Source organism: Nannospalax galili, unplaced genomic scaffold (assembly GCF_000622305.1).
Source record: "Nannospalax galili isolate Female #2095 unplaced genomic scaffold, S.galili_v1.0 scaffold762, whole genome shotgun sequence".
NCBI lineage: Eukaryota > Metazoa > Chordata > Mammalia > Rodentia > Spalacidae > Nannospalax > Nannospalax galili.
Genome location: NW_008350126.1, coordinates 2,851,696 through 2,865,332, shown reverse-complemented (window position 1 = coordinate 2,865,332; position 13,637 = coordinate 2,851,696). Strand labels below are relative to the sequence as shown.

Sequence of the window (13,637 nt, the reverse complement as noted above, 5' to 3'; positions counted from 1 at the left end):
CAGTCCACAAGGCTGGATGTCTCAGCAGTCCCAATCTGACACTGAAGGCCTGATGGATTCCTGGAGATCTGCTAGTCTTCAGTGTACATTGGTATCTGAAGAAGTTGGTCATAGCAGCAAGACGAACTCACCAGTGAGACAGAAGACAAAGGGCAAAAGGCAAGAGCTCCCTTCTGCCACGGCCTTTTATATGGGCTGCCATCAGAAGGTAACGCCCACATTTAGGTTGGGTCTTCCAGTTTCAAATGATCCAATCCAGAAGGTCTCTCTTGTTTCAGTTAATCCCAGATTCAGTCAAGTTGATACCCTGGATCAGTCATGACATATGTACACAACCAATCTCTACCCCTCCCCCTTTCTCCCTAAATTTCAGGTTTCCTGTGTTATATGTGTAAGCTCAGTCTCTGAGGGGCAAGTCAAGGTATTGTGGCTTTGGCCAAGTCAATGAACTCCTGAGTCTATTTACATATTGATGAACCAGGAAGCCTCACCTTTTCATGGTTGAATCGAACTAGCATGTTGGTTACTGGTGCTTTTTCTATCCTAGAAACTTCACCCCCAGCTGACACACTACCCTTTTCTTCACATAGACATCCATCTGTCTTTCCTAGACAGATGGATGGAGCAAGGTGTATAAATACAGAGACACTGAGCATTCCTTCAGTTCCTCACACTGAAATTCCTCTTTTGTGTACTTCTTTGATCTGTGGATTATTTGGGTGTGTGCTGGCTACTTGGGTACTAGGGGTTTTTCCAGTTTGCTTTTTTTCTTCCACTATGGATTGATCTCTGAGTTCATTGTTTTGTGGCCAAACAAAATCTATTTTTGAAATGATTTCAACCTTCTAGCATTTGACTTGTTTTATGGCCAGCATGTGGTCTAATTTGGAGACTGTTCTATGTGTTCTTGAAAAGACAATGTATTCCGGAATTTCTGTGCAAAGTGCTTCATAAATATAAGTGGGCTCAAGTTGGTTTGCAGTGTTGTACAAGTTTTCAATATTCTTACCAACTGTCTTTCTGCTTGTTCTATCAATTACTTAGAATGGGCAACTCAAACCTCCAGCTATTTTCTTGGTTGTTGTTTTGAGACAGGAACTCATATGGCCCAGGCTGGCCTCAAACTTGCAATACAGCCAAGGATGACCACCTCTGGGCTCTTGAACCTTCTGCCTCCACTTCCCAAATGCTGAGATTACAGGTGTGCACCACCATGCTTGGCTCCTCCAGCTATTATTGTTATGCCTGGCTGGCTCGAATGCACTGTCAACAAGGCTGACCTCAAAAGCACAGAGATCTGCCTGCCAGGGTGACCCTGTCTCAAAAAGACAAAAAAAAAAAAAAAATAAATAAAAAAATTACTATGCTAGTCTTAAGCCTTTTGAATGCACTGTTAAAGTCTATTCAAACTTTGGTGGAAATTTCAAGTTAAGTTTTGCTAATTTTTCCGATCTTTTTTTCTATTTCTGTTCTTATTAGTTATGATTAAAATTTTAGTATTTTAATTCCCCTTAATATTTTAATTTAATAATCACATTAATTAATTAATTAATTTATTTATTTTGAGACAGGTCTGCTGGTAGCCCCAGCTGGCCTGGAACTTACTATGTAGACCAGGTTAGCCTCAATCTCACAGAGATCCACCTGCCTCTGCCTCCCCAGTGCTGAGATTAAAGCATGTGCTGCCATACCTGGCCATTACTATTATTTTTGAGACTAGTCTCACTATATGTAGCCTAGGCTGGCCTGGAACTTGGAGTCTTCCTGCTTCAGACTCCTGAACACTGGGATTACAAGAGTACGTGACCATGTTCCAAACTATTTTTCTTTTTCTTCTTCTCATGTATATGTGTGAGTGTTCACATGCGTGTGTGGGTGCACGTGTGTATTCAAGGTGTATGAAAAGATTCAATCGAGCTAACATCCTCACCCTGAATACTTCCTGTCAACTTTTTTTTGAAAAATTCCAGCAGGCCTGGAACTCACTATGTAGACTCTTAGAGATCCTCCTACCTTAGCTGCTAAGTGCTGGGACTGAGGGCGTATAAAGGCGTGCAACTTTTTTGTTACACTTTTTGAGTCACTTTGTTTTAGTGATTACCATATGCATTGTAATTTATTACAGTCACATCCAAGCAACTTAATTATGATATAATACAAAGCATTTGTGGGACACTGACAAGTTACTATTCATATCTGTTTATGAAAACAATGGCTCTGGTATTTTCATAGACCTAAATAACCAATGCTTAAATCAGCAGGAACCAGCTGGTTGTGGTGGTCCAATGCCTTTAATCCCAGCACTCAGGAGACAGAGGCAGACAGATCTCCAGGAGATGGAAGCCAGCCTGGTCTATATAGTGAGTCTAAGCCAGCTGAGGCTACAGGGAGACCCTGTGTCAAAACAACAAAACAACAACAACAAAAACAAGACCCCTAAAACCAAAAAAACAACAGGAACCTACAAATGTTGAGGTATTATATATTCTTTTGTTAGACAGGAAGAAGGGACTAAAAAAATTAAATTATTTTCTTAAGAAAACACACCTGCAAAATGAATACTGCCTTAGATTTGCAAAAAGGTCAAGGTCAAGTTTCAGAGGCTGCTGTATTGAGTGCATTACAAATGCAAACAGATGGATCTTCAGAAGTGGAGGTTTATTTCATTAAAAATCACAACAAAACAGACTCATCCCCAGACAGGACTGTATCCTTAGAGCAGCAGCAATCACAAGGCACCTCAAGCAAAAGAGAAATTCAACATTAAAATATCACAGATCATTAAAAAGTCATTGAAGTTCGCTTGTTAATATGAACATAGATCACGGAATTACATTAAAAAAATCTAATCCCTTTACCTTTTTAACAAGGGAATAATGGCACTGCTATTACTGTTGCTATCATGTGGCTAAAAACTCAAGCCTTTACCACCTAACTTGGTTTGCCAAAGAAAAAACTGGATAACTTAAAAATCACTTTTAGCGTTTTTACACCTTTCTTAGGCACCTGGAATTTATAAGATGAAAAGAAGTCATTGTTTTTCTCAGCTTAGAAAAGCTCATAGTTTTATGTCCATAGACAAGACCACCAATAAGAAAGGAGTACATTTGAGATAGTCTCAAATTTCATGGATACGATTTACATTTTGGGATCAACATCGTAACCTTCTTCCGAAAACCAATTAGAAGTTAATATATAATAAATATAAAGTCAATTACAAGAAAATAAAATGTTTGATTCAAATTATTGCTTGGGAAGTAGCATGAATATTCTCTGGCTAGTGATGTGAAGATTAGAAATGACAATCTCACTATCCAGTGCATAGAAAATTCTAGGATTCAAATATATTATATGGACTTTGTAATACCAAAAGGTGTTTCTTTGCATATCAGCCACTATTCAGTTCAACAGGACAGAGACTGGAAAAGGGCAGCTGCATCAGCCCTCCCCCACAGGAAACGTATCACATACAATTTCCTCTCAGCAGCAGGTTGCAAAGTCTTTTTCTATGAAATATGAAGGAGAGCTTACAGAATCATTACTACAGATGGGAGAGAAGAAGAATAAAACTCCAGTTTTTAACAACAAAAGGAATATAAAATGCTAATATGGTAAAACATTTGAACAGTACTAAATGGCACAATTTAAATACCAGTTAGATGTTGTCATCTGTCTTCCTCTAAAAAGTCAGCTCTTGGGCTTTTAAACGTGTTTTCAAAAATCCATCCATCGTCCATGGACATGCATTCAGCCTATAGCCACACTGCGGAACAGCGATTCCAATGACATAGAGTTCTTAGGTCACTCCCTGGCCAGCGAGAGGTCTCCAAGGAGTTCTGTAGGCCACTGGGCACTGGCTGTAGCCTACAGCAGCACAGCCTGAGCTACCTCTTTGATGGTGGATGCAGCTTTCTCCAGTTCTTCCTCTGTTTGTTCTACTGTGACCACAACCCTGATGCTGAAAACACAAAGGACACCAAAAATCAAGTCAGATTCTATACTGAGATCAGCTGGCTCCAGACAGGCTTCTGTTAAAGTTCTGCAGGAGGCTGACCTGCTACTCAGTAATATCCACCTGCAGCTGCCTTGCTACCACGTGGCGGGAAGGAGTAGCTGTGACAGGGCCCTGTGGCCTGCAGGCCTAAAACACCTCTCTGTAGCCGTGGCTTCTTGCCTGGCCCACTCATGTCCATGTTCGGCTCTGGAGCTGTCAGTGTGCTTGGCAAGCATGTCCTTTCAACAATCTACTACTTCAAGCAGTCCTGGTCCAAAGCAGGAATTCAACACTTTTTTTCTTTTTTTTTGAGACAGGTTCTCCCTGTAGCCCCAGCTGGCCTGGAACTCACTATGTAGACCAGGCTGGCCTTGAATTCAGAGATCAGCCTGCTTCTGCCTCCCGAGTGCTGGGATTAAAGGTGTGCACCACCACAGCCCAGCTTAGGAATCCAACATTTGTACACCAAGTTGTTGCTCCTATTTAATAATTCAATGAGAAATGTGGATGTCCTGGACTATTTGAAGGCAAAGCAGGAAATTTCAAGTTCTTAGGAAAATTGATCACATTCCCCATCCTTTGCCAACATCTGCTTCAAGCACTAGACATGCTGGGCATGGGGCACTAAAGATAACATAGGTATGGCTCTTGTCCAACCTTTGTCCTGACAAGTGAGCACAAAGTGCAATTCAGGTGGGCAAAAGGAAAGCCATAGGGTCAGAGTGATAAGGTATGCTTGAGCTGATGCTTCAGAGATCTCACCTAACCCCACCGTGGCCTTCTGAATTTGCATTTCAATGAACTCCTTAGGGAGCTCTGCTGTGCCCTGGCCCACCTGTATCTCATGCTCTGGACTCTAGCTTGAACTTGGAGGTGTGCAAAGCCACTGCAGACCCCTGAGGAAAGTGCAGTTTCTCATCTGCTGAAGATCACGGTGCCCACCAGGGTCCTGATGGGCACAGATGGTGCTTTACCCAGGGTGGGATCCCATCCCCAGGGTGGGATCACACCTCAACAAACCCTCTGTGCTGCCCGTGTATCTAATCCACATAACCTACTGAGCTCAGAGCCTTTCATACTCTTGAGCTCATGACATTTGCCTACAGTTTGGAAAAGTCAATAAAATTATACAAAACTGATTTTATATTTCTTGTACCTTATTAGACTCTGCATTAAAACAGAGGCAGGAGAATGATCTATGGTGTGTTTTCCCATCATGGTAAGTATTAAGGCAAACCATCAGAATTTGGGGACTATAGGCACTTGATTGTCCAAGGCCAGGGTGTCACCTGTTCTAGGAAGCCTTAGCATCATGCCAGTCTTGTGATCTCTGACCCAGGGCTCTGATGGGAATCCACTTCCTGATTACAGTGTAAGCATTTTGAGAACAGTCTCTTTCACCACCTCAATAGTCTGTGTTGGTGAATCCTCCCTTTGCTCTGCTTTCCCTAGGTGCTTTGGTATCTGTAGGACAAAGCACCCATAGACTCTGGCCAGCAGTGTCAGCAAGATGACCAAACCCAGGCTGCTCTCTTCCCTCAGGAGTCTTCACAGTGAGGACTGCAGTTAGAATCTGGCCACTATTAGCTGATCAAAACCTATCACCAGTTCACTCTTTGGCCACCACACACTTGAGTTACTTGGGAGGACACTTAGTCCTGAGGTGCTTTTCGGTTAAAATTAAAAACATCTAGTTTGAGAACAGAACATGGCGTACCCTATATGTTAAGGGCATTCTTTCTTATCCTGTGTTAATCTTTCAAGTTTCCCAAATGTAATACATTTCAGAGTTTAAAGAAGAAAGGTGAGGTTGTATTTTAATCTTAACTAACCTCGGAGGAGGGAGGCACTTCTCTTCCTTCTCCAAGTAGCGCGCCTGAGTTAATGCAACGCGTCTGTTCATGCACTGCAGGTGGAAAGGGAAATGTTAGCAATGCAGACTGAGATTATAGTGAGATGTGCACTTGTCACTCATGTTTCCATTCTGAGTGTAGGAGATAAAGTTAACATGCCCTAGTGTGTGCTGAGTGTTTGCCCATCTCACAGCCCTTCCTGTGATAGTGGGTGAGTTGGGCTGCAGAGCCTGGCCAATGCAGAGCCTATGTGATTTCTGAGCACGAGCACTTGGAGGAATGGCTAGGCTCCCTGCAGATTGCATGTCGGAAAGAGGCTGTGTGTTTTTACAAAGTTTTAAGTTATGAAGCCATGGGCAATCAGAACCTACCATTTCAAACTAGAGTGAGAACACAGGGAGGCAGGGAGTCTGCTGGCTGACTAAAAGCAAGCTCTAGGACAAGGTGATAGGTTTTAGGTAGGTGATAGGTTTGATATGCTCTAGAATTAGGCACCAGTAGTCTCAGGGTCTTGTGAATATACTAAAAGTCAGTGATTACAAACTTCCAAAAGAGCTGTGAGGAGTATATTTACATACATACATACATACATCTGTGCACACATGATCCACAGAGCAGGGCATGATGCATAAAGGAAAAGAACAACTACTTTAAATGCTCAGCAGTGAAAGCTTCAGCCCAAAGAAGGGTGGCTGTAAGCTGCGGAAAGGAATGGGAAACAGTGCAGACAACAGGACAGCTGCTCCCTCACTCCAGTTCTAGGAAGTGAACTTGGAAGCATGCCGGCCTCCTGAGAACATCTGGCCTGCCTCTGTGTCTAGCCCTGCTGCCTAAGAGACATCACAAACCAGAGCTGTTTGTGAAAACAGTGTCCTGTGAAGAAACTCAGCATAAACTTGGCAAAGCTCTCCGTTCTACGAGGAGTAATAAGAATTACGGTATCATGATTCTTTTTCTTTAAATACAGAAAAGAACAGGAGAGTGGGGCAGAAGACTGTGAAGATTTTTAAGGTGGTGGCTGTGACAGTGCAAAGAAGCTGCAGGCCTTTCTGTTTTTTTCTTGTGAATGACATTTCCCGAGAGTGCTGTTCCCTGTGCTGGATTTTCTCACTCAATTCTCAGACAGCCAGTTCCATGGGAAGGTCAGCAGATCATGAGTTTGGGAGCTGGAAGTTGTCCATGAACTTCATATTAATTTCTTTTGGTCAATGTGGGTGCATGTGGAGACCAGAGGACAACCTTGGCTATCACTCCTCAGGAGCTGCCCACCTTTTTGTTTGAGCAAGGGTTTCTCACTGGCCTAGTACTTGCCAATCTCCCCCATGTTGAGATTACAAGTATGCACCATCACAACTGACTTTAGAAAAAATGTGGGTTCTGGGGATGGAACTCAGATCCTTATAAGCCTGCAAGTCAAGCTGTACTGACTGAACCACCTTCCCTCTGAATGTTTGTTTGTAGTTTCGTGCATATGAGCTCCATCTCTCCGGACAGCAGTTTCACTGTGCTAATGCAAAAGAACAAAGCAGAGTAGGGGCCTGATATGGAGGTGATACACTAGCACTGAGAAAAGAGTAGTCCAAGCACAGGGGTGTGCATGGACCACTGTCCATGGGAGACAGAAAACAAATGACAGGCTCCAACTCAGGCACACGTGGCTTGTATGGCCTGTTCTGTGTCCTTTGGCCTTGGCCCTACCAATGAGGACAATTCTGTTGAAAATGGACTTAACAGTGTCATGTGGAGTTAAGGTAAGGAACCCAAGTTGTACTGGCTTGTCCATTTAATTGGTACTGAATTTTAAACAGTGTTTTGTTTTCTACCTTTGTCTAAAAACTCAAATCACAAACTTACTTTTGTGTTTGTACATATTTAGGGTAAAATGATGAGAGAGTCAAGAGGGTGGAGAGATGCTCTGTCCTTTTAAGGAGTTCTATCTTTCCTTAGGCCTGCAGAGCTGAGCCCAAGAGGACATATGTCACAGGTCATTTGCTAGCAAGGCAAGCCTGACCACCATACTCTACGTGTTTCATTAACTAGGACTCTCAGACTCTGGATTCATTTATATTTTTGTTTTCTTTAATACAGCAGATCCCAAAAGATCACATACCGTATGTAGTACTCCACGGATCCTCATTCCAGATCACACAGTTCAAATACACAAGATGAAGGGCAGCCAGGGTAGGCTGCACAGCTAGAGATGGCCTTTCACATACCAGTTGCACACCTGAGGGCACTGGTGTGCCTCAGTGCCCTCAAGGCATGCCACAGGGATGGAGGGGACAGGTGGCAGGCACTCCCTTTACTCTTAAGGAGACTGGTAGTTGATTTCAGAGCAGGAACACGAAGTGGAATGAAGACTGGAAGAATGGTAAGGAGGCTTCAGGAGAGGCAGCTACTGTTGAGATCACTGGCCAAGCAGCTTCCCCAGAGTGTACTGGGTCAACTCAGCAGTAATTAGTAAAATCTTAGTGAAACTGAGAAATTTAGCCAGGCATGGTATCTCACACCTGTAATCCCAACACTCAGGAGGTTGGGGCAGGAGGATCACCCATGAGTTAAAATTCATCCTGGGCTACACACTGAGTTTCAGATCAGCTTGAGCTACATAGTAAGACCCTATCTCATAAAATGCAAACGGCGAACAGTTAAGTTTTTTGCAGGGCTGTTCTGGAGAGAAGCTAAGCACAGGGTAAATACAGCACAGCACCATGGAGAGAGAAGGCCTGTGGCCTGTCCCTTCAGGAACCCTGGGAGCTTAGCAGGGTTGGCCGGGAGGGCTGAGGGAATTAGGACAATCCGGTCATGAGCTAGGTGACTGGTAATGTCTGGTATACCCCATCTCTCAGGGCAAAGAGATCTTCCTGAAAAATGAGGTAAAGGAGGGTGGAAAGGGCGTGAGGAGTTCACTGAGTAACTGCATACTTACTTGATTTACGATTTCCTGAAGTAGTTTCACATCTTTCTCCCGAGACCCAGTGCTCTCTTCCAGTTGGAGGTGAAATGCTGGGGAAAGGGACTCCCCCACCACTTTTAGTCCAGAAATGCTGGAGAAGCAAGCACACACTCCCGTTGGTCCACTGCTGATTCACAGTGCTCTCACACAGGTAACTTAACAGCTGGCACTGTCAAGGCTCACCGGACTGAACAGAGACCCTGATGGAAGCACCACATGATGCGATTCCAATGTGCTGCCTGGGTGGTGCCTTCCAGCCTAGGAAATGCCTGCAGACTGGTTACTGTGAGCATGAGCCAGGAAGGAAGGCTGCTGCTCAGGGGGACACTGTCCGTCCCCCACCCCCGCCCCCAGTCTCCCACTGCAGTCTGGGTGCTCCCATTATTTGCACTACACGAGAAGCTGTCTTATGGGCTCCTCAACTTGGCTCTCCCATCTCAGCCACTGTGTACTGCTTTCTTATTCCTGCGAATGCTGCTCACCTGGGGTCCAGCTCATGCTGCATCTTGGGGTGGGGGGGCTCCCTTAGCACCCGTTTTAGAAGGGATTTACCACTATTTTCTATGATTGCCCTTCACAGCCACTTACTGCAATATATGATTATGTGTCCATGCTTGTTACCTAAGCCTTTAGTGTGTACTGTCTGCCATAAACTAGAGATGTGATTTTCAACATTAATACATTTTTACTACCAACAACAGGTTCGCTTGAACAACTTTCTCACTTGTGTGACTTGTTTTGAATCTTATTTGGATTAAGATTTTTCTTAGATGAACTGCACAGCAGTCTGTCTCAAGGAGGAAGACAGATTTGTGTTGGGGTAAAATCTTGTGATTATTAAAGATTCAGGACAGCTGCACGCCATTTAGTCAGGTTCACTTCGGCCTACGATACTCGACAACAAGAATGACTATTTGACTTTTTGTCCCATCTCCTAGAATACAAATCGTGACACATGCCTATTTGAATCTGGGCTAAGCATTTCAGACCAGCTGCATTCATTCAGATCTGCTTCCCGTGGGATGAAACGAAGCACTAGACAGCACTGCGCATTTTCCCTGTTTAGGACTCAGAAAGTATCTGCACAACAGCTGCTTCTGTGGTTTGAATCCCTGTCTGTGGAAGTCCATGTGACTGTGTAGACGCCAGGGAGCACTACGGAATGGTGTGGACCTTTAGGATGTAGGCCTTGTGGGAAGTCCTGAGGTCACTGAGGATTGTCCTTCTGAATGGTAATGTGGGACTCTAACATCCTCTTCCTGTTTATTGGCTTGAGATCAGTGCTTTGCTCTACCACGCATTTCCAAAGAATCATGACCTGGAACCTCCAAAACCATGAGCAAAATAAACCTTTCCAATTTATCAGTTAACTGCCTCAAGTATTTTACTGCAGTGATAGAAAGCTATAAATAATGCTAATGCGAGGTGCTGGCAGCTAATCTTGCTTGGCATTCAAGCTACCATCAAGCATTACTAACTTATTATCTCCTTTATTTACATGAAAACACAACATGCTAGGTTCTCTCAACAGAGAAGGGCACAGGACTGAGTTTGGAACCTTAGAATCTAGTGCATCAGCAATGTGGAGAAACCTAGATCAGTTTTCACAATGCAGAAACTAAGCAACATACTTTCAAGATCTGTCTCCTGTGTGAATGTTGACTGGGTATACCAAGAAGGGTCATTTCCTTAGTATAGAGAAGGCACCTAAACCCAATCTAGCTTGTGCTCTGATCAGATGGGCTTGGGTCATGTGTGGGTAGAACAGGTTGGTGGAGGAGTGCAACAGAATGCTCTACTTGTGTGCTGAGGCCAAATTCACACGAGACCAATGATAGTTGAATGGAAAAGAATTGCAGTGCAAGTCCAGAAGTTTCAGAGCTTTTCATGCACTTGGCAAACACGTCACTTCACCCAAATAGGTAAATACTAAACCTTGGGTTAGGTCCCAGTCCCAAGGCCACCATGGCTTGCACTCACAGCCCAGAAAAGAACTGGCTGATAACAGTTGCACATGGGGGCAAGAAGGGGTGGGGGTGTGGGAGGAACGCTTCTTTCTGTTCTGGTGGAGATGGAGAAAGAACAGGCCAATGACTTCCCCTAAACTCAACTTCTGAAGCAAGGGAGGAAAACTACGGATGACAGAAAGCTAAAGAAAAATTACTTAGGTCTAAGCAGTAAAGACACTGCTTCAAAATGTCTACCTTTAATAAATTTACTGGAAAGTAAAAAAAAGCAGTAAGCTAAATGTCAGAAGTAGAAGGGCTAAGAATAAATGCTATGAAGGGGTGGATAAAAATGAAGGAGAAAATAATGACAGCAAACAAATGGATGGAAACACAAAAATAAAACAGTATCTAGAAATTTCCATTAAAGCTCTTTTTACAGGTACAAGGGCTTTATGGGGGGGGGTCAAATCCTATTAAAAAACATAAATGAAATGAGCAGTGATGTCCTGTTCGTAGATGAAAATCAACCAGAGAATCTGATGTAATTCCAACTAAAATTCTAGCAGTAACTTTGGGGAGACCTGTACTAATTAGAAAGGGATGAGTAAATAAAGCAGTGAAACAGAAGATGGTTCAAAAAAGAGACCTATGGAGGAACCGCAGGCCTCTCTCCGACACGCAGGCCTCTCTCCAGGGCAAGTCTATCGCGCCCTCCATGCCTTGACTCCCCCAGCCTCATTCACCCTCCCATCTCCCCCGCCAGTCTCTCCTCCTAGCCTGGCTCCTGTCCCATTCCTTGTCTTGGAGCCCCAGACACCTGGGGAACCACTATTGCTTCCTGATCTTTTTCATCCAGACCAAATCAGTGCCTTCTCTGGTCCCCAGGAGCACTGCTTCTGGGCCTGGCCCTGCCCTCACCTCCCTCTGCTTCCCTGGGCCTGCAGGACCTGCAGGCCTCTCTCCAGGGCAAGTCCATTGCACCCTCTGAGCCTAGATGCCCCCAGCCTCATTCACCCTCCCATCTCCCCTGCCAGTCTCTCCTCCTAGCCTGGGTCTGGCCCATTCCTTGTCTTGGTGCCCCAGATACCCGGGGAAACACCACTGCTTCCTGATCCTTTGCATCCAGACCAACTCAGTGCCTTTTCGGGTCCCCAGGAGCACTCTGGGCCTGGCCCCGCCATCACCTCCCTCTACTTCCCTGGGCCTGCACCACCCAACTAGCCTCTTTCTGGGTCACCTGGGCTGACCTTTCCTCTTCCTGATCCTTTGCATCCAGACCAACCTAGCTCCCCAGTGCAGTCCCCAGGAGCCCTTGGGGCTGCTTCCCGACCCCATCTGTCTTTGTATCTCTGGGCGGCACGGCCACCAGCTGCCCTAGACCAGCATCTTTCCAGGGCCCGGCTTCCAGGCCAGTCCAACCCCCAAATTCCTGAGGCCAAAAACTTTCCTGGAATCCAGACCTTAGAAGAAAGCCCGAGAGCATCTGATCCTCATCTGACTTGGCCTCTGTGGGAACTCCTGAAGACAAAAGCAATCTGGCCACTCCAATATAAAATCAAAAGAGAGAACCGGAAGCTTAGACAAAGCAGGTTTTCATGCCCCAAAAGTAAACCACAAAGACATATAAAGTTCACACACAAAAAAGCAGACCTAAACGTGAAGCCTTGAGTTTCACACAAGAATTAGAAACTACAAAAGAAATCCACATGTCAAAATCACAGAGGAAAAAATAACAACATGAAAAACCAAAATAACATATCCCCACCAAATACCAAAAGTCCTCTAGAGGAGTGCAATGAAAACCCCTTAGAGATAATGCAGGATATGGAACTCAAAAGAACAATTATAAACATGATAAAAGAATTCAGTGAATTTAAAGAACACACACACACAAAAGAAATCAAAGAACTGAAGGAAGATAGGGATAAACTTCTGAATGAATTCAGAAAAAAGTTAGAAATACTGAAGAATACTCAGGCTGAAATGAAGAAGGAAGTGAAACACTCAGTAAGCCAATTAGAAATGACAGGAGAAAGCCTCACCAACAGGATGAATGAAATGGAAAACAGTATCAAGACTGGAAGATAAAGTGGACGAATTAGACCACTCAAGCAAAGATTATGAAAAATTTAAGAAACCAGAAGAATGGAATATGCAGGAATTGTGAGACACCATAAAAAGACCAAACTCATGAATCATAGTCATACAGGAAGGAGAAGAATCTCAAGATAATGGTATGGACCAGATCTTCAACAGAATTGTGGAAGAAAATTTCCCAAAATTAAAGAAAGACATGCTCATACTCATATAAGAAGCATCAGACAGGACCAGAAAAGAAACTCTCCACAGCACATCACAGTAAAAACTACACATAAAAAACAAAGAGACAATTCTGAAATCTGCAAAAGAGAAACAACAAGTCACATATAAAGGAAAAACCCATTAGGATTATAGCTGACTTTTCAGTGCAAACTATGAAAGCCAGAAGAGCCTGGACCAAAGTATTCCCAGTTTTAAATGACCACAGATGCCAACCCAGATTACTATACCCAGCCAAAAGGTCAAAGGGGAAAGAAAAATCTTCCACGACATAAATAGGCTGAAGGAATTCATGTCCACAAAACCAGCCCTTCAGAGAGTTCTGGAAGCAATACAAAGAGCTAAAGAAAGGAATGACTATACCCAAGGGCTTGTGGAAAGAAATCCAATGAAGGTGTAACTGTGGAAAAGTACAGCTATATAAAGAATGTAAACCGAAATAAAAATGACAGGATTCAATACTCATCTTTCATTAATAACTTTAAATATTAAATGACTGAACTCCCCAGTCAAAAGACATACACTAGGTGAATGGATTAAGAAACAAAACCCATCTTTTTGTTGTC

General features: G+C 43.8%; 1 protein-coding gene across 1 annotated transcript in view; it reads right to left on the bottom strand.

Annotated features, from left to right (window-relative positions):
- Window positions 1-2,637: 2,637 nt before the first annotated feature.
- Sptlc1 (serine palmitoyltransferase long chain base subunit 1) overlaps window positions 2,638-13,637 on the bottom strand; it is a 71,184-nt gene continuing 60,184 nt past the window's right edge. Inside the window, exons 13-15 of the mRNA XM_008847346.3 lie at window positions 8,777-8,894; window positions 5,827-5,900; window positions 2,638-3,958 (exon numbers count right to left, since the gene is read on the bottom strand). Of these exons, the coding sequence (XP_008845568.1) occupies window positions 3,865-3,958; window positions 5,827-5,900; window positions 8,777-8,894 (286 nt within the window). The 3' untranslated portion in view covers window positions 2,638-3,864. The remainder of the gene's footprint in view (window positions 3,959-5,826; window positions 5,901-8,776; window positions 8,895-13,637) is intronic.